Source organism: Octopus bimaculoides, chromosome 10 (genome assembly GCF_046866305.1).
Source record: "Octopus bimaculoides isolate indiv1 chromosome 10, ASM4686630v1, whole genome shotgun sequence".
Taxonomy (NCBI): Eukaryota; Metazoa; Mollusca; class Cephalopoda; order Octopoda; family Octopodidae; genus Octopus; species Octopus bimaculoides.
Genome location: NC_142937.1, coordinates 33,126,523 through 33,152,648, shown reverse-complemented (window position 1 = coordinate 33,152,648; position 26,126 = coordinate 33,126,523). Strand labels below are relative to the sequence as shown.

At 37.0% G+C, this 26,126-nt stretch overlaps 1 protein-coding gene across 1 annotated transcript in view; it reads left to right on the top strand.

Annotated features, from left to right (window-relative positions):
* Nucleotides 1-26,126, top strand: part of LOC106877315 (cytosolic carboxypeptidase 6-like) — a 1,751,930-nt gene that overhangs the window by 1,694,922 nt on the left and 30,882 nt on the right. The window contains exons 10-11 of the mRNA XM_052971128.2: nt 4,073-4,185; nt 14,790-14,988. Coding sequence (XP_052827088.2) covers nt 4,073-4,185; nt 14,790-14,988 — 312 coding nt within the window. The remainder of the gene's footprint in view (nt 1-4,072; nt 4,186-14,789; nt 14,989-26,126) is intronic.

The window sequence follows — 26,126 nt, the reverse complement described above, 5'->3', positions numbered from 1 at the left end:
GCAACCCACTGACACCCACCCCACCAGGAGGACCCAAGCAATATCCAACCTGAATTTCCACAGGGCAGACTGGAAGTCAATTCGCAGAGAGATTCGAAATCAAAACTGGCATGACAGCCTTTCTATACAAGACAATGACCTCAAACTAAGTCATTTTATGTCAACTATACAAGACATATGCACCAAATACGTGCCATATAGAAAGACCAGCAAACATGCCAATAGAATTCCTAGAGACAGGAAAATCCTTATGAGACACAGAACAAAGATCTCAAACCAGTTAAATAGAGAACTGGGGGATAGGAAAAGGGCTAAATTAAAACTAACACTGTTAGAAATAGAAAACAAGATTAAACTCTACCATGAAAAGGAGAAAGCAGAGAAGGAGAAGAGAGCAGTAGAAAGCATAAAAACAAACCCCAAGGCTTTCTATAGATTTGCAAAAGAGACTGCTACGGTACAGTATAAGATAGGACCCCTATTCCTGCCTAATGGCTCACTGACTGCGGATCCCACATGGATAAGTGAAGTGCTCAGTGCACAATTCAAGAGTGTCTTCACTTCTCCTCTGAGTCACATGCAGATAAAGAACCCAGCTGATTTCTTTGACAATAGCACTCAGCAGAAAAAGACTGCATCCATTACCTACATTGACATTGAAGAGGAAGATGTAATAGCTGCCATAAATGAAATGAGCTTAAATTCGGCAACTGGCCCCGATGGTTTCCCGCCTGTCCTCTTAAAGTCGTGTAAACTAGAATTAGCAGGACCACTCCGGATACTCTTCCAGAGTTTCCTTGTAAATGGTAAACTTCCCAAAAAGCTGAAGGAAGGCACCATATGTCCTATCCATAAAGGTGGAAGAAGAGCAGAGGCTGGGAACTACAGGCCCATCTCTCTGACTTCACATATTAGCAAAGTCATGGAACGAATTGTCAGAAGGAGATTGATTGCGTTCCTAGAAGAAAATGACTTGCTGAATGAGACCCAGCATGGTTTCCGTCCAGGTAGAAGCTGCCTCACGCAGCTCCTGCAGCATTATGACTGGGTCCTGAAGCAGCTACTTGACCATTCAAATGTTGATGTGATATATCTCGACTTTGCAAAAGCCTTTGACAAAGTTGATCATGGCTTGATATGTCACAAGCTGCGAAACCTTGGCATAACTGGTAAATTAGGAGAATGGCTGCATGACTTCCTGAATGGTAGAAGTCAGACAGTTGCAGCCAATGGAGAACTATCTAGGGAAACACAAATATTGAGCGGGGTTCCGCAAGGAACTGTCCTGGGGCCACTACTGTTCATAGTGGCCCTTCTGGACATGCCCATGGTCACTCGGAGAGCCACTGTCACTAGCTACGCTGATGACACAAAACTATCTCAGGCAATAAAGAATCCTGATGATATTGTAAGCCTACAGAATGGCCTAAATGCAATATATGAGTGGGCAGAGCAAAACAATATGCAGTTCAATGCGGAAAAATTTCAAGTACTGCGCTACAAGGTCACAAGTGCCTCCCAACTGGCATACACAGGACCTGGAGGTACTGCAATCCCAGAACCACAAGCCGTGAGAGACCTGGGCATCAACATGTGTAGTGATACATCATTTCACATGCACATTGTCGAGTTGACAGCAAAGTGCAGACAGCTGGCGGGGTGGATACTGAGGACATTCCGTACAAGGGATCAAAAAGTCATGTTGACTCTATGGAAGACATTTATCCTGAGCCGCCTAGACTATTGCTCTCAGTTGTGGTCACCACACAGTGTCAAACGGACAGCAGAACTCGAGGCAATTCAGAGGCACTATACAAAAAAGATCGCCACAGTCCAGCAGATGAACTACAGGGAACGACTGCAGGCACTAGGTCTCTACTCCCTGGAACGCAGGCGGGAGAGATATGTAATAATATACATATGGAAAATACTGGAAGGACTGGTGCCAAACTTTGGCATCAAGTACTACAGGAATGCCCGCATGTGTCGCCACTGCATGGTGCCAAAGGTGCCGTCCACTGCATCTCACATAAGAACAAGATACTGCAGCAGCCTCGGTTTCAGAGGACCTCAGCTCTTCAATGCCCTGCCAAAACATTTGAGAGACCTGCAAGACACGGATGTGGTGGTCTTCAAGACAAAACTCGACGCTTTCCTCTCCACGATACCAGACGAACCAATGGCTCGAAATGAGACACAGTTTAGGGCAGCGATGTCAAATTCTCTTATACACCAGATGTGCTATCAAAATTCTTGATTGGCCTATATCAGGTGCAGGAGATGAGCCATGCAAGGAACGTGAAGAGAGCAAAGCATAAAGACAGAAAATCACGGTGGTGCTCCAGCATGACCACAGCCACTTGGCTGAAACCCATAAATAAATAAATATATATATATAAATATATATATATATATATATATATATATATATATATATATATATATATATATAAATATATATATATATATATATATATAAATATATATATATATATATATAAATATATATATATATATATAAATATATATATATATATATAAATATATAAATATATATATAAATAAATATATATATATATATATAAATATATATATATATATATATAAATATATATATATATATATAAATATATAAATATATATATAAATAAATATATATATATATATATATAAATATATATATATATATATATATATATATATATATATATATATATACATACATGTTTGTGTGTGAATCTATATTTTCCGTCACCTTTCCCTTAATCACTAGTCGTAAACAAAAGGTTCGTTCAAACAATGTCATTTGTTTCCAGTTCTCCATGTAGCCATGTTCAAGTTGCTCATTGTTTGAGATGCTGGGGGAATTATTACCTAACTTGGCAAAAATGCGAAGGTTGATGTCAGGAACGGCACCCAGTTGTAGAGAATTCTGTCCCAACATAATCTTGCCTAACTCTTGCAATTATGGAAAAGTAGATGTCACAACAATCACAATAATGATAGTCAGGATGATAATAATCATGATTATATATAGCTGTGATCAGCCAAGGGCAAAACTTGAGTAGATTGTCCTTTTTTAATGCAATCTATTTTTATATAATAAATATAATATAATATAACATATGAAATATATATAAAAAAAGTTTGTTATTTTTGTCTTCAGAAAGGCAAGTTGGGGAAATTACTGGCAGCCTCATACACTAATGTTCCAACTTCATCAATTAGTTTACATTAAAGAGCTTATTTAATGGGTTTTTGAGTTTATCCTATATAGAAATACAAAATTGTTTACTTGAAAACTAGTGAAACATAAAACTAATAGTGGCAAACTATGTAATTTCATCTTAAAATGTAATTTATAACCTACATTACATTACATCCTTGTACAGCGTTCTTTACAACTCTGGATTTTTTTTACTCTACTGTATTCATGCACACATAAAGACACAAGTACATATATATAGACACATACACACACATTATACATACGTATATACATATATCATCATCATCGTCATAATTTTAACATCCACATTTCCATATTTACATGAGTCATGTGGAATTTGTTAATATAGGTTTCTTATGGCCAGACCCTTTCCTATTATCAACACTCACCTGTTTTTGAGTAAAAGTAATTTTTGCCCTTGGCTGGACATGTATTCATCTGTTTAGCAAGACCCTGCCCCTGTCCCTCTATCCTGTCCCATACTTTCATATCCCTCAATGTTGCTGATCTCACAAGTGTTGGTGCTTTGATAAAAAAGCACCCAGTACATTCTGTAAAGTGATTGGCATTAGGAAGGACATCCAGCCAGAGAAATTATCCCAAAGCAGACACTGGAGTTTGGTGTAGCCCTTAAGCTTGTCAGTTCATGTTGAACCATCCAACCCATGCTGGCATGGAAAAAAAGAATGCTAAATAATGATGGTGATGGTTATGATACACACACATACATGCACACAAGCATACACATGCACACACAACAAATAGTGAAAGGAACAAGTCTGTTACCAGTGTTCACTGAAAATGTAATCATTAAATTCCTTTCACCTCTTATCATTTTTTCAGGACTCTTGGAAGTTGCCTTGATGAAAAAGCCTTATGTTACACTTTGGAAGTATCATTCTTCAGCTACATGAATCTATCAACTGGAACAGCACAACCTTATACAGAACAAGGATGTATCCTTTGGTATGGCCTACTATTATTATTTCAGGACAAGATTCTGTAGAGTGGCAAAGAAAATGCCTTGTACATATTTAGTTAAGTCTCTTTTTATATTCTGAGTTCAATTTCTGACAAAGTTAACTTTGACTTTTATCCTTATAAGAGATCAACAAACTAAGTATAAATGAAATACTACAAAGTTAATTTAATCAACTGTTCCCACCCTCTAAAGTTTGTAGCTTTCTGAAAATATTCACCCTTTTGCTGTAGAAATCAGAAATATCCACTCAAAATTTCATTACCCTAAACTACAGAAAGCAGCTTTATAAGTCAGTCTATTTTTTGTTCAGAATGTCATGTTTGAAACTATTTTTTGTTGAGATAATACAAGTTTATTAAGGCAACGTGACTCGCAGAAAATACCAATTCTATTTTCAGTAGATATTTAATATCATTACTAGAATAACCATAAAATTTAATTTTGCAGTTAAAGGGTTAAAGATTATCACTGCTGCCACTATCATCATCATCACCATCATTGAGGAGTGAATATCAGAAACAGCAGAAGGCCAGACCAAATGACTTTTAGTTACATTCTTTTATAATCTGATTTCAAATCCAGCTGAGGTGGACTTAGTCTACTTAAACTATGTTAGAAATGTTTTTAAAAATATGACAGAGTGGCTATAAAGTAAATCTAACAGAAGTTGAATGCCACTTTTATCTATGTGAGGTTGTAAAAATACATGTCAATAAAATGAGAGCTTTCTACATGGTTCTTCAATCTGTTAGAAATAACAGCCAAGTCTATTTCAGATCCTAACCTATTGTCATGAACAAGGATGGGGCACACTGGAAAATGTAGTCCAAGATACACTAAGTCTCTGAAAATAAGACTGAGTGGTCCATTGCTAACAAAACTGAGTGATCATTGCTAGAATGTCTTTGACTATAGAGGTCTTTTGATCAAAGATGACCAGTGACTAAACAACAACCACCTATTTTGTGCAATTTTCATTATAATTATAATTATCATTGTATTCATCATTATTGTTATTATAATAATGACAGATTGACAGAACCATTACAGTAAATGAGCAAAAATGCCTTGTGGCTCTTTACATTCTGAGTTCAAATCACACCAAGCCCAACTTTAGTTTTCATCTTCCCGGGGGTTGATAAATTAAGTACCAGTAAAGTATTGGAGATGATGGTATTTTAAACCCCTCTCCTCAAATTCAAATCCTACCAAAATCAATTTCACTTTTCCTCTTCAAGTCAAAAATTATGTACCAGTAATGTGCTAGGATGATTTTTATATACTGTAACTCTCCTCTGCAAATCTGTAATATTGTGCAGGGATACGGAATCAATAGAGCATTGGATAAAATGACTTTTAGTACCTTATGGTCTTTTACATTCTGAGTTCAAATCCCGCCACAGCTAAATTTACCGTTTAATCTTCTGGGGTCAATGAAATAAAGTAATAGTGAAATACTGGAGTCAGTGGTAGTCTAGACACTCTCCCTCAAATTTCAGACCTTATATGCCAATGTTATAAACATTATCACAATAATGCTTTCTATTATTGACTCAAGGTCTGAAATCATGGGACAGGAGGCTAGTCAACTACACTGACCCTAGTACTTAACTAGTACTTATTTTCATCAACTGCAGGAGAGAGAGAGAGAGAGAGAGTGTGTGTGTGTGTGTGTGTGTGTGTGTGTGTGTGTGTGTGTGTGTGTGTGTGTCTTTTATTTTCCATTCTTATCTTACTGTGTTCTCTTTCCTCATCTCCTCTGTCTTATCCTTCTGCTCAACTAGAAATATTAGTTCCTTCTACTTTCCCTCTCTAGTTCAACTTCCCTCCCTCTTTTTTTACCTCCTACTCCAGACTGCCAACCCTCACACATCTCCTCACATTACTCCCTCACTCCCCCACATTACATGCTTACTCATTTACTTTAACCTGCAGCCAAAGTAACATATCTCACCTCCCTCTCTCCCTCTCTATATATATATATAGCTATCAGTCTATCTTTTCAATCCTTACCCTCATACAAAAGAAAAGGATCTATTTTCTTCAATCCTTCTCACAAATTACTAAACTTACCAAATTCTCAAGGTTAATTATTACCAACATGCTCCAGCATTGCTGCTTTCCTTAGATTCAAGATTTTATTCCATACTATCTCTCACCATATTATGCTATCAGATCACACTTACTGAGCCCACACTATTTCCAACTCTACAATCATATCACACTTATTTTATAGAATGATGTCTAGATTTTATCTATTATGTTCCCTTTTCTTATAATATCAGTGTAAATATAAGCTTCTTGAGTGGAAGCATATGTCAATGTACACATCTGCTGTTAGAAGAACATATATTCTATATTGCTATCCATAGAAAATTCAAACTTACATTCGTAGGCATGAAATGTACAAACATCTGCCACACTGCCAGCCATGAAATGTACACACAACTGCCACACTGCCAACCATGAAATGTGTACACAGCTGCAGCACTGCCAGCCATGAAATGTACACACAGCTACTACACTGCCAACCATGAAATGTGTACACAGCTGCAACACTGCCAGCCATGAAATGTACACATAGCTGTTGCACTGCCAGTCATGAAGTGTACACACAGTTGCTGCACTGCTTGCCAGGAAATGTATACACAGCTGTTATACTGCCAACTATGAAATATACACACAGATGCTGCACTGCCAGCCATGAAATATACACACAATCGCTGTATTGCCAGCCATGAAATGCACACACAGCTGCTACACTGCCAGCCATGAAATGTAATTACAGCTGCTGCACTGCTTGCCATAGAATATACATAGAGCTGTTGCTTTGCTCACTATGAAATGTACACACACTTATAGCTACATTTCTAGTGATGAAATTGGTACTCAAATGCAGTGCTATCCATGAAATATACACACAGCTGCATTAGTAGCCATGAAATATTCACACATTTACAGCACTAGACAAGATATGTACACACGGCTATATTGTTAGCAATAAAATGTAGATACAGCTACATTGCTAGTCCTAACATTTTCAGATAGCCACATTGCTGTTCATGAAATTTGCATATAGCAGTATCACTGTTCTTGAAATATATGCATATGGATATATTGCTTCTATAAAAATTTACAACTAGTTGTATTTCTTTCAGTAAGGGTTTAGATATATACATATAAATGTCTAAACTATTTCCTCCACAATAGTGATGTGTGAGTTACTGGCCTGCACAGTGGTGCTATAAATATTTACTGGATGAAATTTATTGATTTGTAAATTTCAAGTATCAGAGATTAACAGATCAATAAACAGAATTTGTAAAACAGCAAAAATAGAAATTTATTCCTGGGAGGAATTATTTACTTTTCTTCTTGACACAAAGTCCCCCAAAATAGCATCAGCTCAGCTCTAACCAAAGAAATTATCAACTGAATATCCCTAAATCACAAAATATTTAAAGAACTAACATTTTAGGTGGTAGCAGTAGAGTGATAAATAATAAAAAAAATAAATAAATAAATAACATTGAACATCCCATCCTGAATAGCAAATAATTCACAATAATTCATAGAAACAGCATCACTGCATTGATAACTTAAAAAAAGTTAGCAATGTCAATATAACAAAATATTCACACTTCCTTCAATTTAAGGAAAATATATTATTTACAGTAACAGAAACCATTTATTATATACAAAGCAATTTATCAATCAGCTATAGAAAATTAAATTAACACATACAAAAAAGAAACATTATTGCTATTCATAAATTAACAATAAATAGCACAAAAATAGATGCAGGAATGTTGTAACTAATAAATCATTTGTGTGTCCACAAATTTTAATTATATATTCAGGCTAAGACCAATCATTCTCATATCACCTGATGCCTATTCCCCGCATTTAGGCAAACTGAGGTAATGGAGAATTAAGTGTTCTCTTCAGAAGCACAACAAAATGTCCCTGGCTGATCTGAACTCCCGACTAGGGACTATTTACTCAATAATCTTGCCTTTAATATTGTGTATGTGAGTGAGTGTGTGTGTGTATGTGTGCATAGCCATTTGGTCACATGCAGAAGTGTATATATACATATACAGAAACATACATATATATTTATAAATTCCATCCTAGAATTACTGTTATTATTATGTATATAAGACAGCAAGCTGGCAGAATTGTTAGCACACCAGGCAAAATGCTTAGTGGTATTTCATCTTGTCACTACATTCTGAGTTCAAATTCTGCCGAGGTCAACCTTACCTTTCATCCTTCCGGGATCAATAAATAAAGTACTAGTTTCACACTGGAGTCAATGTAATAGACACATCCCCTCCCCCAAAATGGCTGCCCTTGTGGCAAAATTTGAAACCATTATTATATATATATATATGTAAGTGTATATATCATCATCATCATCGCTTAATGTCCACTTTCCATGTTGGCATGGGTTGGACAGTTTGACTGAGGACTGGCAAGCCAGGAGGCTGCACCAGGCTCCAATCTGATCTGGCAAGGTTTCTACAGCTGGATACCCTTCCTAATGCCAACCACTCCGAGAGTATAGTAGGTGCTTTTTATGTGCCACTGGCACAGGGGCAAATCAGGAGGCACTGACATTAACCATGCTTTTTATGTGCCACCGGCATGGAAGCCAGTCGGGCAGCACTGGCATTGATGTCTCTGTATGTACATATACAGACACACACATATATATTTATATATAATATCTAGGCTTGTTTATACATCATATGTTAATCTAATGTGTTAAAAATCAATTAATGTTTGCTAAATTACAATGTGTAATGCAGAACAATATTCATAGATTGTAGCATAGATAAATGAATACTAAGAAAATATTTGATTAATTTCAAGCTTGTGTTAAATGAGAAAATGCAATGCAATATAATAAAACTTATTCCATCTGTTGGTAGTGATCAGGCAGGTTAATTAGCAGGTGGTACATTTACCTACAGTGCTGAATTCATCTTTACCTGCATGTGGAAGAGGCAGGGGCTTTTTCACCCTGATTTGCTTAGTATACACTATAGAAAGACAGAATTTTCAGCATTACCTTAACAACAACCTCAACAACATTATGTTTTAAGATAGCTACTACCCATCATAATCAAGAGTGAAACATTCAAAGGAAACATTCAAAGGAAACATTTCACTGTTTAAAGCTTATACAACCCATTTTTTTGAGCAAAATTTATAAATCATTCATCATCATCATCGTTTAACGTCCGCTTTCCATGCTAGCATGGGTTGGACGATTTGACTGAGGACTGGTGAACCAGATGGCTGCACCAGGCTCCAATCTGATCTGGCAGAGTTTCTACAGCTGGATGCCCTTCCTAACGCCAACCACTCTGAGAGTGTAGTGGGTGCTTTTATGTACCACCGGCACAAGGGCCAGCCAGGCGGAACTGGCAATGGCCATGCTCAAATGGTGTTTTTACATGCCACCTGCACAGGAGCCAGTCCAGCGGCACTGGCAACGACCTTGCTTGAATGTTTTTTCACGTGCCACCGGCAAAAGTGCCAGTAAGGCAATGCTGGTAACGATCACGTTCAAATGGTGCTATTTACGTGCCACCAGCATGGAAGTCAGACAGCTGCTCTGGCAATGATCACGCTCGGACGGTGCTGTTAGCACTCCACTGCCATGGGTGCCAGTCATTGAATTTGGTTCAATTTCGATTTTGATTTCACTTGCCCCAACAGGTCTTTGTAAGCAGAGTTTAGTGTTCAATGAAGGAAAGGTACGCATAAGTAGGCTGCCTACACCCCTAGCAAAGGCTATGGGTTATGGTCTCACTTGGCTTGCCGGGTCTTCTCAGGCACAGCATATTTCCAAAGGTCTCACTCACTACTCATTGCCTCAGTGAGGCAATGATTGCCTATGTTAAATTAGTTTAGTTGCGATACTGCACTTGGTGAGCACTAGGCATAACAACTACTTAAAAAGGGAGGCCACAAAAAGATTAAAAAAAACAAAAGGTTAAGAACCACAACTCTAGAACATGAGTTCAGTTCATAGTAAGCTCAACTTTACCTTTCCTTATTCCAGGGTTAATACACTATACATCAGGCATGTAAGCAAGTCAGAACATTTCAGTGCATCTCAGAAAATTAGAATATTATGCATAAGTTGCTAAGTCAGAATATCAAAACTTCAACTGAATCATATTAGGCTGACTAAATATAAATTAATCTAAATTAATAGTTCCCAATATTTAATATAAGATAATGTTTATGGTTTCCATTCAGTGACTGTTCAAAATCCAATCTCAAAATATTAGAAAGTAATAATTGAACATCCAAATCATATCATTAAAATAGAGTTAAAAGATGATATATATGTCAGAACTTGATTGAATTTCCTTTGGCTTCAATGACTGCCTGAATATGTTTGCTTCACAGAGGAAACCAATCTATGACACTGCTTATATTATGGAAGCCTAGGTGTCTTGATAGCCATCTTTGATTCTATCTGACTACTGTTAAGCAAGCTGGCCATCCTATCAACTATACCCCACAGATTCTGTATGGGGGTGCAGTCCAGGTGAGTTACATGGCCAAGGAAATGTGTTGATGTGATAAACAGTAAACTCAGCAGTGGTTTTTTTTTATACTAGTTACCAAATCCTGCTGGAACATACATTCTGCACCATCTAAAAGCCTGTCAACTGAACGAAGCATCTCATGATAGACTATTTCTCTTGACAGACTCTTACATTGATTGTAACTCAAATGGAGATACAGAGTTTAGAGGAAAGAGGAAAGGGCACAAAATACCAAATAAGCTTAGTATCAAATTCTCACTTCAGTTCTATCTGATCATTGTTAAGCAAGCTGGCCATCCTATCAACTATACCCCACAGATTCTGTATGGGGGCGCAGTCCAGGTGAGTTACAGAGTTTAGAGGAAGAGGTACAGTATACCAAATAAGCTTAGTATCAAATTCTCACTTCAAATTCCCAGTCAGTGATGATTTTAGATGGCAAATTATATGCAGATGTTTGACTACAATGTTTCCCTTGGGTCACATTCCCAGCAGTGGCCTGCTGAGAGAATTTGAAGCACTTCATGTTTTCTTCCGCTGACAGGCGTTTTCGTGATGTGGAATTATTGTTACAGCAGGATTTTGTACCCACACACAATGTAAAAACAACCACTGTCTGGTTTGCTGATCATCACATCAACGAACTCCTTTGACTAGGTAACTTATCTGAACTGAACCCCATGCAGAATCTGTGGGGTATAACTAAAGAGAAGATGACTAAGTTGTGTAACTGCAATCAGACAGAGTTAAAATCTGTTATTGAAACTACTTGGGTTTCCACCATACTTAAGCAGTTTCACAGGTTAGCTTTCCTTCTGCCATGGGATATTCAGTCAGTCATTAAAGCCTATGGAGTGCCAAAAAAGTTCTGATAGTCCATACATCATCATGATCATCATTTAACATCTGCTTTCCATGCTGGCATGAATTGGACAGTTTGACCAGAGCTGGTTAGCCAGAGAGCTGCACCAAGGGCCAGACTGGTTTAGCATGGTTTCTACGGTTGGATGCCCTCCCTAACACCAATCACTTCACAGAGTGTTCTGGGTGATTTTATGTGGCACCACATGAATATTTTGACATGGCATCAGGATGAATGCTTTTTACATAGCACCAGCACAGGACTCTTGCAGGTGAATCCTCTTTAACAGTTCTGCTGTAGAGTAACAGGTCTTCTTGAGTACAGCAAGGTGTTAGGTATCTCGGTCCTTCATCATCTCATCTGAAAAGTTCAGCATCCTGAGGTCATTTTCAGTACTTCATCCCATGTCTTCTTGGGTCTCCCTCTTCCACATGTTCTGTCTAAAGATCAGCACTTCTTTATGGAGCTGTCAGCATCCATCCACATCAGGGTCAACAAATTAAGTATCAGTTGCATACTGGGGTCAATCTAATCGACTGCCCCACCCTCCCCAAAAATTTCGGGTCTTGTGCCAAGGGTAGCAAAGACTATAAACAAACCTTAGATATTTAGTATCAACTATATTGTAGCATGTCATTTTCTAGTTAACAACAAAGAGTAGATAGTACAAAAGAATGGAAGGTGGAGAAGGGTGTGGGGCAAACAACACATCTAAGTAGTAGACATTTCCTTCTAATTACTTATCTCATTGTCAAGAGATATTTCTTAATCACCTGTTGCAAACAGTTTCATAATAGTTCTAACAGAAGAGAATTACTCAAATTATTTCACATTGATGTATTTCCCGCTAAAAGGTTTTGGCATTTTTTAGCAGGAAGATGGCATCAGACAATATTAACAGAACGATAATAACTTGGGAACAAGATTTAGCTATTTTTAAAATTCCTAACAATAGAGCTTTTTTTATTGTATTATTTTTTTTTTCTTTTTCCTAATTTAAAAATCATTGGCTTTCTCTCCATTGCCTCCGGTCTTGTAGTAGTCAAAGAGGACAGGGGATGGGGGCGAACTGAGTGAAATAAACTGATTTAGAATAATAAAAATCACATTCACAATATTTTTCTTTATTATAATTTTTATTGGTTTAAGGGAAGAATTTTTTTGGTTTTTCACTGGTTCTTATTTTTGTGAGTTTTTAACCATTATTTTTATATATAATCTTATGTAATGGAAATGTCTTCCTAGATGATAAAATTGGTAAATTTGAATATTAGCACACAGATTGATACACATACACTCATTTGTACACATCCATATAAACATACTTGCATACAAAGAATTATTCAAACAGCCAGGTATTTATTTAAAAAGAATAAGTAACAATTATACACACATCTTCACAAAGAACTTGGAATATTTTTATACATACATTTACACAGAAGTCTTGTGCAGAGACATATTTACACATTTATCAAAAGTATGTGGGTGACAGGGAAGTGGATATCCCACTTTAATCTCATGGTACACAATATCCATTAAACCTAAACTACTTCATCATATCCAGAGGCAAGACAGTTCCACTCTCTTTACGCCTAATTCAAGAATATATTTAACAGACTTTCTAGAAGAATTAATCTGTAATATGTTAGTGTTACAATTTGTTTCTTGCCTGTTTGAATGACATCACATGAACAGACCAACAATAACAACAACAGCAACATGAAGCTGTGCTGCCAACTGCAAACAACAATATTTCTAACCTCACTTCATAGTGAAGTGAGATTACTTCAAACATAAAATAGACAAAAATAACATACACAATAACTTTCACACTTCAAGATAGATTTACTAAAATATAAATATATATTAATCAGACACTGAACAATCACTGAAGAAAACATTAAGACAAAATAAAGATATCCTGAAACCAAACAATACACAAGTTTTATTGTGAATGATTTTTGTCAGTTTGGGCCCAAAATGTCTGCCATAAACTGGAATCAATTATGAAACCATCGTAAACAAAGCTGCTTTAATTATAACATGCATCACATGTTCATGCATCCCTTGCCAAAACAACATGCTACTTTGTAGTCACTCAGCCTCCTAATAGTAGCAGCTAAATCTCCAAGTTTCATATTACTATCCTTACATAAAGGCAAGATATTATAATAGTCCTAAAAAGACAAGATGATCATAGATAGAAAGTCTTTCACTATTGGTCTGTTCAGTCAGGGTTGATAAGTTCAATTTCAGATTGTAGTCTCTTTAAACAATCCTCTCTTTAAACAAACCTCTCTTTAAACAAACCTCTCTTTAAACAATCATTAGACATACAGCTCTTAGTTTATCAAACAACAAACAGTCCAGATACAATTACACTGTGAATTTGAAACAAGAGACACTATTTTAATGAACTTTTTGTTTACAAAGATCATGCAACGTTGCAACAAGCCTGGACATGCTTTTGCACTTGACTACAAGCATAGGACACTACATGTTTATAGTCAGCAAACACACATGCATATATTTATATGCACATACATCTATACACATACATATTTATACACAAACACATATATCATCATCATCATAATCATCATTTAACATCCGTTTTCCATGCTTGCACGGGATGGATGGTTTGACTGGAAACTGGTAAGCTGGGGAGCTGCACTAGGTTCCAATCTGATCTGGCATGGTTTCTACAGCTGGATGCCCTTCCTAATGCCAACCACTCCCAGAGTGTTAGGAAGGGCATCCAACTGTAGAAACCATGCCAAATCAGACTGGAACCCAGTGCAGATTTGAGAGAGAGAGAGAGAGAGAGAGAGAGAGACATGTTTCTTCAGTTTCCATCTACAAAGTTCTATAGTAAAAAATCCCGACTGACAACATTCACACAGTGAGACTGAACCTCCAACCATTTGGTTCTGAAGCAAATTTTTTAATCGCACAGCCTTGCCTGCATCAACGAATATTTAACACACAATCTTTGAGATGTTAGATTTAACTTTCGTATATGGTTTCATTATTCAATGACTTTTCCTTGATAACCAAACCATATTTCAGTTAAATTTGAACCCAATTAACATACACAAGCACATAAAATTTTGCTTGATTCACATCCTTAACTTGACTATAAAGATATGAAACTGGGTCGCAACTTGGCAAGGACATTCCTCGATTATTACAAACTCTCTGGACACATCACAGATAAGCCTTGCCCGAACCTTCTCCTCCTCCCTAAAGCAGCTTCAAATCCTAGCTTTGTCAACCGAGAGAGGGAAAAAGATAAGGAAAAGCTGGTTGAGAATCACAGTGAAGCCTGGTTGTTTGATGATCAGTAAGTTGAGATTAATTATGTATCATGTCTATAACTTGTATACTTTGATTTTATCTTCCATTATAATCTTGTAGTGCAGTAGGATGTTTTCTGAATGTGTGGATTCAAAGTGACAGAAAAGTGATTCAAACACAGAGCCAGAGACTGAGATGGTGAATGGTAATTACAGAATTTTGTGGGATTTCTCCTTAAAGACTGACCATTCTATTGAAGCAAAGAGACCAGATATGATCTTAAAAAACAAAAACAAAAAAAAAATGTTGAAGATCATAGATTTTACAATATCATATGATTGTAGAGTGGATATCAAAGAAATTGAGATATATCAAGACCATGCCAGAGAGATGAAAAGATTGTGGATGACAAAGATAAAAAAATTTTTCTATGGTAATTAGTGCACTTGGCACAACACCAAAACTGTTGCCTAGGAGACTGCAAGATATTAGGAATGAAATGTGCATTGTCCACTTGCAAAAAAATGCCATTCTGTGCTCTGCAAATATCCTAAGAAATATTCTTGAGATCTATGGTATGGAGATGTTGTTATCAAAACTCAAGACAACATGCCTGCTAACTAAAGCAGTTTGTAATAGATTTATAATAATAATTAGAATGTCCATGCCATCAATAATGATAGTGGGTGTTTTAACTAAACTTAGCAATAATTACATTTTCGCTTGTATATATGGATAATTGATTTTTCTAATTGGAAGTATCATTGAAAAATGTACATGATAAAAGCTGTTTTAACAAGAGTATGAAGATGTAAATAAAAATGCCAAAATAACACATAAAAAAGAAAACTATATCCATCACTCCCCAACTATTAATACAGATTTGATTACTTTTAGTATGTACTTTATATCATAGTCAATGATTTAATTGTTATTCTACATTATGTTATTTTCTACTATAAATGCTCTACCTTGTTTCACAAAAGTTGTACATGTATGTGTTCAAAACATCCAAAATATATACTCTTTTACTCTCTTAATTGTTTCAGTCATTTGACTGCGGCCATGCTGGAGCACCGCCTTTAGTAAAGCAAATCGACCCCAGGACTTATTCTTTGTAAGCCTGATACTTATTCTACCAGTCTCTTTTGCCGAACCGCTATGTTACAGGGATGTAAACACACCAGCATCAGTTGTCAAGCGATGTTAGGGGGGACAAACACACACACATATATATATATACATATATGACGGGCTTCTTTCAGTTTCCACCGACCAAATCCACTCACAAGGCTTTGGTCGGCCCAAGGCTATAGTAGAAGACACTTGTCCAAAGTGCTACGCAGTGGGACTGAACCCAGAACCATGTGGTTGGTAAGCAAATTCCTTACCACACAGCCACTCCTGCGCCTATAAATATATGCATATTTACACATAGGTACATGATCTTACAAGCAAGTTACATACATTTTCAAAGGGTTTTCAGAAGGTGGCTGTTTTAGTTTATGTAAAAGCTGCACATTTACAACATATTTGCACATTTTGTGCAAAAGCTACAAATATACATAATAAACATTGTTATTCACATTCACTGCAAAAGTTTCTGAACTATATTTCTTGTATAGACATGAAAAGGCACCAACACACTTTGGCCTTCTGAATTTTCAGTCTGCAATTTCAAATTATTTGTTTTTTTGTTCTGCTTAAAGAAAGAAATATATGCATGCAGCATATTAAGTAAATAGGCTAAAGTTGAACGCATGATACTTCTCAGTAAATTGAATCTAAAAGGTAATAGTGGAAAAAGGTGGAACATATGAAGTAGAATAATTAATAGTGGAATGAGTGTAAATACAAATACACATAGCATATTAAATATACAATGATGATACATGGCATATTATATGTGTGTGTGTGTGTGTGTGTGTGTATATATATATATATATATATTTATGTATATGTATTGATTAGATTTGCCAATGAGAAAAAGGAGAAAATTAATTTGATCATCAGAATTTATGACCATTAAAACATTACTGGAACATTATGAAACAAAGACGACAGTAAAATGAACTTTTGAATACTAAGAATAAATAAAATGACTCCAGGCTATGTTGGATAATTTAGAAAGCAAATCATATAAAGTGAAACAACTTCAACTGTTTGAAATTGTAATGTCACTCACAAATAAATATCATCATCATCATCATCGTTTAACGTCCGCTTTCCATGCTAGCATGGGTTGGACGATTTGACTGAGGACTGGTGCAACCGGATGGCTACACCAGGCTCCAATCTAATTTAGCAGAGTTTCTACAGCTGGATGCCCTTCCTAACGCCAACCACTCAGAAAGTGTAGTGGGTGCTTTTACGTGTCACCCGCACGAAAACGGCCACGCTCGAAATGGTGTCTTTTATGTGCCACCCGCACAAGAGCCAGTCCAGGGGCACTGGCAACGATCTCGCTCGAAAACCCTACAAGGCCAGTCAGGCGGTACTGGCAACGGTCACGCTCAGGATGGTACATCTTATGTGCCACCCGCACAAGAGCCAGTCCAGGGGCACTGGCAACGATCTCACTTGGCTTGCCGGGTCTTCTCACGCACAGCACATTTCCAAAGGTCTCGGTCAGTAGTCATCGCCTCGGTGAGGCCCAATGTTCGAAGGTCTTGCCTCACCACCTCAGCCCAGGTCTTCCTGGGCCTACCTCTTCCACGGGTTCCCTCAACTGTTAGGGAGTGGCACTTTTTCACGCAGCTATCCTCATTCATTCTCATCACATGTCCAAACCAGCGCAATCGTCTCTCTTGCACACCACTACTGACGCTTCTTATGTTCAGCTTTTCTCTCAAGATACTTACACTCTGACAGGTATGCACATTTACATTACACATCCAGCGGAGCATACTGGCTTCATTCCTTGCGAGCTTACGCATGTCCTCAGCAGTTACAGCCCATGTTTCACTGCCATGTAGCATGGCTGTTCGTACACATGCGTCATACAGTCTGCCTTTTACCCTGAGTGAGAGTCCCTTTGTCGCCAGCAGAGGTAAGAGCTCTCTAAACTTGGCCCAGGCTATTCTTATTCTAGCAGTTACACTTTCAGCGCACCCACCCCCACTACTAACTTGGTCACCCAGATAGCGGAAGCTATCAACTACCTCTAGTTTTTCTCCCTGGAATGAGATAGAAGTTGTTTCCTGTTTGTTTACAGTGTTTATTGCACCTGAACATCTGCCACATACAAAGACTAACTTTGTAGTTAATCTGCCTTTGATATTGCTGCACCTCTTATGTGTCCATAGCTTGCACCGGGCACATCTTATAGAGTTACTACCTACTCCTTTACTGCATACTGAGCAGGGCCATCTACCTGAAGGGGTTTGTGTTTTATCTACCTTCCTACTTATTAGGATTTTGGTTTTTGCTAGGTTGACTCTAAGGCCCTTCGATTCTAGTCCTTGCTTCCACACCTTAAACTTCTCCTCTAGTTCTGATAGTGACTGCGCAATTAGTGCAAGGTCATCAGCATAGAGGAGCTCCCAGGGGCAACCTGTCTTGAATTCCTCTGTGATCGCCTGGAGGACTATGATAAATAGGAGGGGGCTGAGGACGGAACCTTGGTGGACCCCTACCTCTACCCGGAATTCATTACTGTACTCATTTCCAACCTTCACCTTACTGACAGCATCTCTGTACATGGCTCGCACAGCTCTCACTAACCATTCTTCTATCCCAAGTTTCCTCATTGACCACCAGATAAGGGATCGGGGGACCCTGTCAAAGGCTTTCTCCATGTCAACGAAGGCCAGGTACAGAGGCTTATCCTTGGCTAGATATTTCTCCTGCAGCTGTCTTACTAGAAATATGGCATCAGTGGTGCTTTTACCTGGCACGAACCCAAACTGCATCTCATCTAAATTGATTTGCTCCCTAATTAGTTGGGCTATGACCCTCTCCGTAACTTTCATAACCTGATCTAACAGCTTGATGCCTCTGTAATTATTAGTGTCTAAAGCGTCACCTTTACCTTTGTAGCAGTTTACTATGGTGCTGCTACACCAGTCATTGGGTATGACTCCTTCGTGTATCACCTGGTTCGTAATACGGGTGACTAGGCTGTAGCCAACACTGCCAGATATTTTGAGCATCTCTGCAGTGATTCCTGATGGGCCGGGGGCTTTCCCTGTCTTCATACTCTTAATTGCTTTAACTACCCTGGTACTGTCAACTCGGATAGCTGGTCCCTCTGTTGGGTCGACATACGGCAGGCTCTCTTTCTCCCATTCATTCTCTTTATTAAGCAATCTATCGTAGTGGCATCTCCAGACCTCTTTCTTTGCAGCCTCATTTAGTGCAAGCGTACCATCATCCATGCGAACACATTTCTCTCCTACAACATCACTATTCTCTCTCCTACACTGTCTTGCAACACGAAATACCTCGAGTCTTTGGTCCTCACGGCGCAGAACATTGGCAAATCTTTTCTTATCTGCTTCCCCTCTGGCTAAATAAACCTGTCGCCTAGCTTCCCTTCTGGCAGATTGAATTTTAGGTTAGTTAAAATATGTTTGTGGCATATTTTAACTTCTAAAGGTAAATTCATAATAGTTACCATGGAAAAAAAATTCTTTCTTATGGTAAAAATGTAAAAATATTATATCTGCTGATATCACAACTCACTCATTGATGTTCACTCTGTTTTAGTTAAAGCTACAGCTTTGATTCTACCTAGGGTTATCATTCTGATATTTTCCACTGAGGAAGGCTAAAGACCCAGAAACAGTGTGTCTGGGGATCCACTAGAGGAAGACACTGGGTAGATGTGGTGTTTTTACACTAGAAGAGTAAATCTTTTCTTTGTGGCAACTTCAGTGAATTTACTTTTAGAAGTTAAAATATGCCGCAAACATATTTTAACTAACCTACAGTTCGTTTATTCATAATCATTACTTGGTGCTGATGCTGTTATATATAATTATATGAAATACAAATATTGTATTATATATATATATTAATAATGATAATAAAGATAAAAATAACAATAATGATTTATTTTATTTGCCAAAGGAGAATCAGAAGAGGTGGGCATTACAAGCACTGTTTATAATTTGTATGGGGGTTTACATACAAAGATGGAGAAAGAAAGGGGGAGGAAGGGAAATGAGATAAAGGTATTGATTCACAAAATATGTGAATCCATGGATAATGCAGTTCTCTTGACACTGGAGAACCCTCAGATCCAGGATCATCTTGATCACCAAGGGCATAAATACTTGCCCAAATATTGTTCTCTACATGTGCATGCTTAGAGTAGTTCCAGTCACCATAACCATTTTTACTACAGTCATCCAGGTTTTGACAAACTTGCTGGGTGACAGCACTCCTGTCTTCACCATCACTATTCTTTCCAAGTGGAACTTGTAGAACTTAGTGAGGACTTAACCAAAGAGAAAGGTATCTGTCCTCCTGACTCATGAGTTTTTCACCAAAAACAACATGGTATCACTTCTACACCTGCCCTATTTACCAGATTTAACACCTGTGGACTTGCATCTCTTCCCCCAAGATGAAAATGCAGCTTCTAGGCCAGATTCCAAGTGGCAGTAATGCTGGGACCAGTGTATTGCTGTGCAAGGCGATTATTTCGAAGGAGATGATATTAAAACTTAGGCAAATAGGTTATTTACCTCAAGAAACTTTTTGATATCACCTCGTATCAAAAATGAAATAGACCTAGACTCTCTTGTTCAAACAGTAAGAATATTTAGCAAGGATGATGGTGACATATGAAAGGCACCCATGCCAGTTGCACAAAAAGACACTTGTGCCAATGAAATGTAAAAGGCACCTGTGCTGGTGACATGTAAAAGACTCTCAGTACACTCTTTAGAACAGTTGGAATTAGGAAAGGCATCCAGCCATAGAAATCATGTCAAATCAGACAACTGGAACCTGATGATGGTATGGAGTTGGACTAATAAATAAGCAGTTTTAACTATGAAGGAAAGTCAACAGATTAAATTGATAGTAAAAGGTACTACAAGACGATATTAATAAATCACTGAAAGAGAATGAAGATACAAGACACTAGAGTTGCTGCAGGATGATAAGGTAATTGAAAAGAGAAAGGAAAAAGAAATTCTTCAAAGACTACAAAAGAAGGATTAGGATGGTGCTTGAAACAAAATTAACTGGAGGTAATGTCATCAATGCAATTAATATGTGAGCCATGCCAGTGTTAAGATATTCTACTCTTAAGGTAGACAAAGACAAAACTACAGGAATTAGATAAAAGAACTAGGAAACTGCTTAAAACGCATCATGCACATCAGTTTAAAATTAAAATTGATAGGCTCTGTTCAACAAAAAGGAAAGAAAGCAGAGGTTTCCTAAACACAGAAAACAACCATCACTGCTATAGTTTGGGTTCTGAAAAACTATGTTGCTCATAGTGAAAACAGCAATTATTTGTAGCTATGAATATCAAAAAAGTCACTGAAACATTGAAAGAATTTAAGAACAGATAGAAGAATGACAGCACAAATAAGTGGAAAGATAAAGAACCTTATGGTCACAACAAATTGAGGATGTCAGAAGGGAAGAAAACTGGTTGTGGATGACAAATGGAAACCTGAAAAGGGAAAAACTTGATGAAAACAAAGATGGATAAAATTTAGTTAGAATCTGTGGAAAAAAGAGTGGAAGTATTAACCATTTCTTAAAGAAATGCAGTAATCTGGGACAAAAATTGTATAAGTGCAGGCACAACTGTGTTAGTAAAAGAATGCATTGGGATGGTAGCTAAGCTTGTAGTTTCAAATTGATAAAAAAAATGATGGTGAATGACAATTTCAGAACTCTATGGAGTTTGCTCATATCCAGAAGATATACTCCTTAAGAAAGTAAAAAGTGAAAGACTATTTACAGAATGCACAGAACCCACAAATAGAAAAAGAAGAAAAACAGAAAAACTCTGATGGAAAGAAACTTCATGCTGTTAGCTGGTTATGGCTAAAGAAAGGAGTATTAACCCATTACCTCCCATAATTCTATTAACTGGAATTTTTTTAATGAAACTTTGATTTCTAGCATAAAACAGCCTTAGAAACACGCTGGAATGATCAAAATAACATTTCAAAATAACAATTTAAATAGAAATAAGCAAGATATTGGGTGAAAAATTAGCAAACCTCATTTGAATATCAGAGAAATATACCTAGTAGATATAGCAAAAAGGTGAGATATGTGTAAATATTGAGAGATAATTACGAAATTTGTAATATTTAAGTGATCTCATATGAGATCACTGGTAGGTAATGGGTTAAAGAAAGCAACTTCAAAGGGAATTATGTTGGCAGCATAAGAACAAGACGTAGGGTAAATTGAATCAAGAGAACAATAGAGCAGCAACACTGATCACCATAGCTAACATTGTATTGTAATGTCCAGTTGGCTCAATGAATACAAAAAGTTAAGAAGACATAATATGATTAATGCAATAATTTGCTTAAATTTTTACCATTTTGTGGAGATAGAAACATAAACTCTTGAAAATGATGAAGTGAGGTTTTTGAGGAACTTTCCAACATAATTCAAACTAATAATAGAATACAAGAAACCAGGTACTATAGTCATTGACAAGAAGAAACTGTACGTAGTAATCAAAATCAATGTGGTGAATTCATTTGACACAGGAGTAAAAAGAAAGAAAAAGGAAAAAGTAGAATATTGTATGAATTTGAAATATGGAATTATCAAAAATCAACAAGACTGTGTTACTGCAGGTAATTATTGGGACCTTGGGGACGGGGAAGGAAAAATATCTGATAACAAATTCACTAAGCCTTGATCTTAACTGGAAATCAAGGCAGTGCAGAAAACATTAATATTAGATTCAACGGGAATTATCTGGACAGTAAGGACAGATATGAAGAACAAAGTTTTATATAGAAAATGCAAAATGCTTCTTGAGTTGTGGTTCAATAAAAATCATAATTAAAACCAGGTACTGCCTCAATTCTGTGAAGCAACAGAATAGAATAATAATGTGATCTGTCATATTGAATAATATCAGAGCAATAGAAAATTACTAATATTGTGCAATGTCAGAGAAGTACAATGTCATTAAGCAATGTAAGATTTGTAGTTATCTAAGTTATATTATAGTGTTAAAATATCAAAGATATGACCAAGCTTAGGTACTGTTCAGTGATACAGTAGATGGGTAATAATATTCTTATGTTTAAATAAAAGAATATGACTGATTATGTTGGGCAATTTCAAGCATAGACAATACTACTAGTCATATCCTGCAATTTGTCTTCATCATCCATCAGAGTGCTTAATATTTATCTTTCAGAAAATACCATGCTTAAGATCATCCAGATCTATGTTCCTACTTGTAAGGAAGAAAAAAATTCTATCAGCACTTGGAATAAATCCTAACTCACAAATCTTCTTACATTTTTGTGATAGGAGATTTCAATACAAAGGTTGGAAAAGGACAAATGCTCAAGAATGGAAGAGAGTACCTTGGAGAATTCTCATTCCAAGTTATAATCAATATTTAAGAGATAACGATACTCTTATAGTGGAAGGAGTAAAAGATTGTCATACTTTACAAGACTAGTGATAGGAAAGACCTGGGGAAGTATTACCTTAAATACTTCTTGTCTCACTTCTACAAGTTATTTTCAATGGTCGTAGTCACAGACTGTTGAAATATCTTGACATTCAAGAGCCAAGGGAACACACAGGTTTTTAGAAGAACTACAGCATATACCAAATAGTCACACTAACATGGCTTCTAGAATATATGAAAGTGTATCAGCTGCCTCTTCACATTGCCTGAAAATGGAAACACAAGGAATCGAGGAACAATACATCGACCTTCTCAAGGAGGTACCACTGGTATAGCTTTACTGTCACTGCACTTTGGAGTTCCAGTCAGAAAGAGCATCAAGTGAGGAGATATCATATCTCCAAATCTCTTTACCACATAGCTTGAAATGATCATCAAAAACAGTGATTGAGTAGGTGGCATCAACATTAGTGACGAGCTGGTAACATTACTCCAATTTGTAGACAACATTGTGTTTATTGTAGGAACTCCAGATTAGCTTGCAGACTGTAATGACAAAGCTGAGTACCCAGAGTTCAGTAGTAAGCCTCAAAATAAATGCACTGAAAATGTAGCAGCATAAGGCCACATAGTATGGGATGTGATGAAAGTAGAGGAGATGAAGGTGTACATCCACTTGGAACAGACAGTAAAACTGTACTGAAACATGAACACTGAAATCTCATGCAGAGTGAAAAAAGAATAAAAGGCCTGGGCTACAATTAAAGATGTGCATAAAGCACAGCTGGGTAAAACCTTGTATGATAATTTTTTTCAAGTGAGACATGGGCTACTGCAAAGAAGGAAGAACAATGACTGGCTATGATACTGTTGGCCATAGAAATATCATAGTGGAAGCATATCTGAAATGAGGTAATTTGAGAATGGAGTGGGGGGAGGGAACAATGTGATAGCAGAATACTGAAAATACGAGTTCCACTAAGCTGGACATGTTGCAAAGCTCACAGATGAACTCATGCAGTTGTTGAGTGCTATCCTAGAAATTGGATGAGATTACTCAGAAAACCTCCAAGATGGTAGGAAGATACCATTGTAAAAAAAGAATAGAAATTCAGACCCAATTTGCAGAGAAGGGAACAAGCAAAGAATGACTAGAAGTAGACAGTGACCAGCAATATATAAGTCTGATAGTCTGGTGGACAGAGAAGTATATATGTGTGTCCACGTATGCATGTGTACTTGTTTACATTTACACTCTACAAAAGTTGCATGCTATAAATGGCATTGTCTTTGTTACTTCTGTCAACAAACTGTCCACTAACTTCACAACTGCAATGACAAATAAATTAAGAGATCCCTTGTTTGGAAACGTAAGGGTTAGTGACAGGAAAGGTATCTGGCTATAGAACAATGCCTCAACAATATGTTCATCTAACCTGTGCTAGCATGGAAAAACAGATGTAAAACACTGTTCAACCAGAAAGTTAAAAGAAAATATGTTTTAAAGTTAAATTAGAAAATAATATAGAAAACCTATTATTTACTTATTTTGTTAGTTATATTTGTGTATAAGAAAATTATGAATAACAAGATTTTTCAAGATGCTCAACCATTATATGAGGTTTCTAAATTGTATTTAAAAAAAGAAACACAGCATACCTACATAAACACTGTGATGTACTGTCTAACAAGTATGGTTCTAGATATTTCTTAATTGCAACTAAAGCTTGAAAAGGTAAAAACAAATCTTTCAGCCACTATGAAGTAAGCAAGTGAGAGGTGTTGACTGTCTCAATCAATCAACATTATTACCAGGCAAAATCTTGTCATCTAATTCCAGTGGAGCACTGCTCCCACATCTGAGATGGTGCTCCTACATTACACAAACCTCAAAAGAAAGATCAGTCAAAGAAAGGATCACCATGAAATCAGTCACCAACACATTTCAATGTCTGCAACGCACGTACTGTACTTTCTTTTAGTCCTTATCTCAGAGATGCATACCACTGGCTTCATTTACACCTTCCCAACTCACTCATCTCTCTCCTTCACCTTACCCACACTGTGTCCACCACTGCCAGCACATAACCCCAGGCACACATTAACCATTACTTCTAGTAATTCATCTCCAGAGTATTGGCCTTCTGCAATCTCCTCCCAACACGTTTATACTGCAGCTGTCAACTTTCTACTGTTCATTTAGAATATCAACTCATCATTATCATCATCATCATTGTTGTTTAATGTCTGCTTTCCTTGCTAGCATGAGTTGGACGGTTTGACATTGAACTGGCCAGCTGGGAGCTGTCCAGACTCCAATTGTCTGTTGTGGTATGGTTCCTACGGCTGGATGCTCTTCCTAATACCAACCACTTTACAGAGTGTGCTGGATGCATTTTATGAGCCACTGGCATGGGTACATTAATGCAGCATTGTCATGGGTGCCCTTCTAAGCGGCACCAGCACCTGAAAGGACATATATGTGTGAAAGACAGCGATTTTACTTAACTGTGATGACATAATCAGAAGACCTACAAAGGTCATGGACACAGCTCCTTTTTCCAGACCTATACAATATATAATGGAAAAAAAATAAGGAA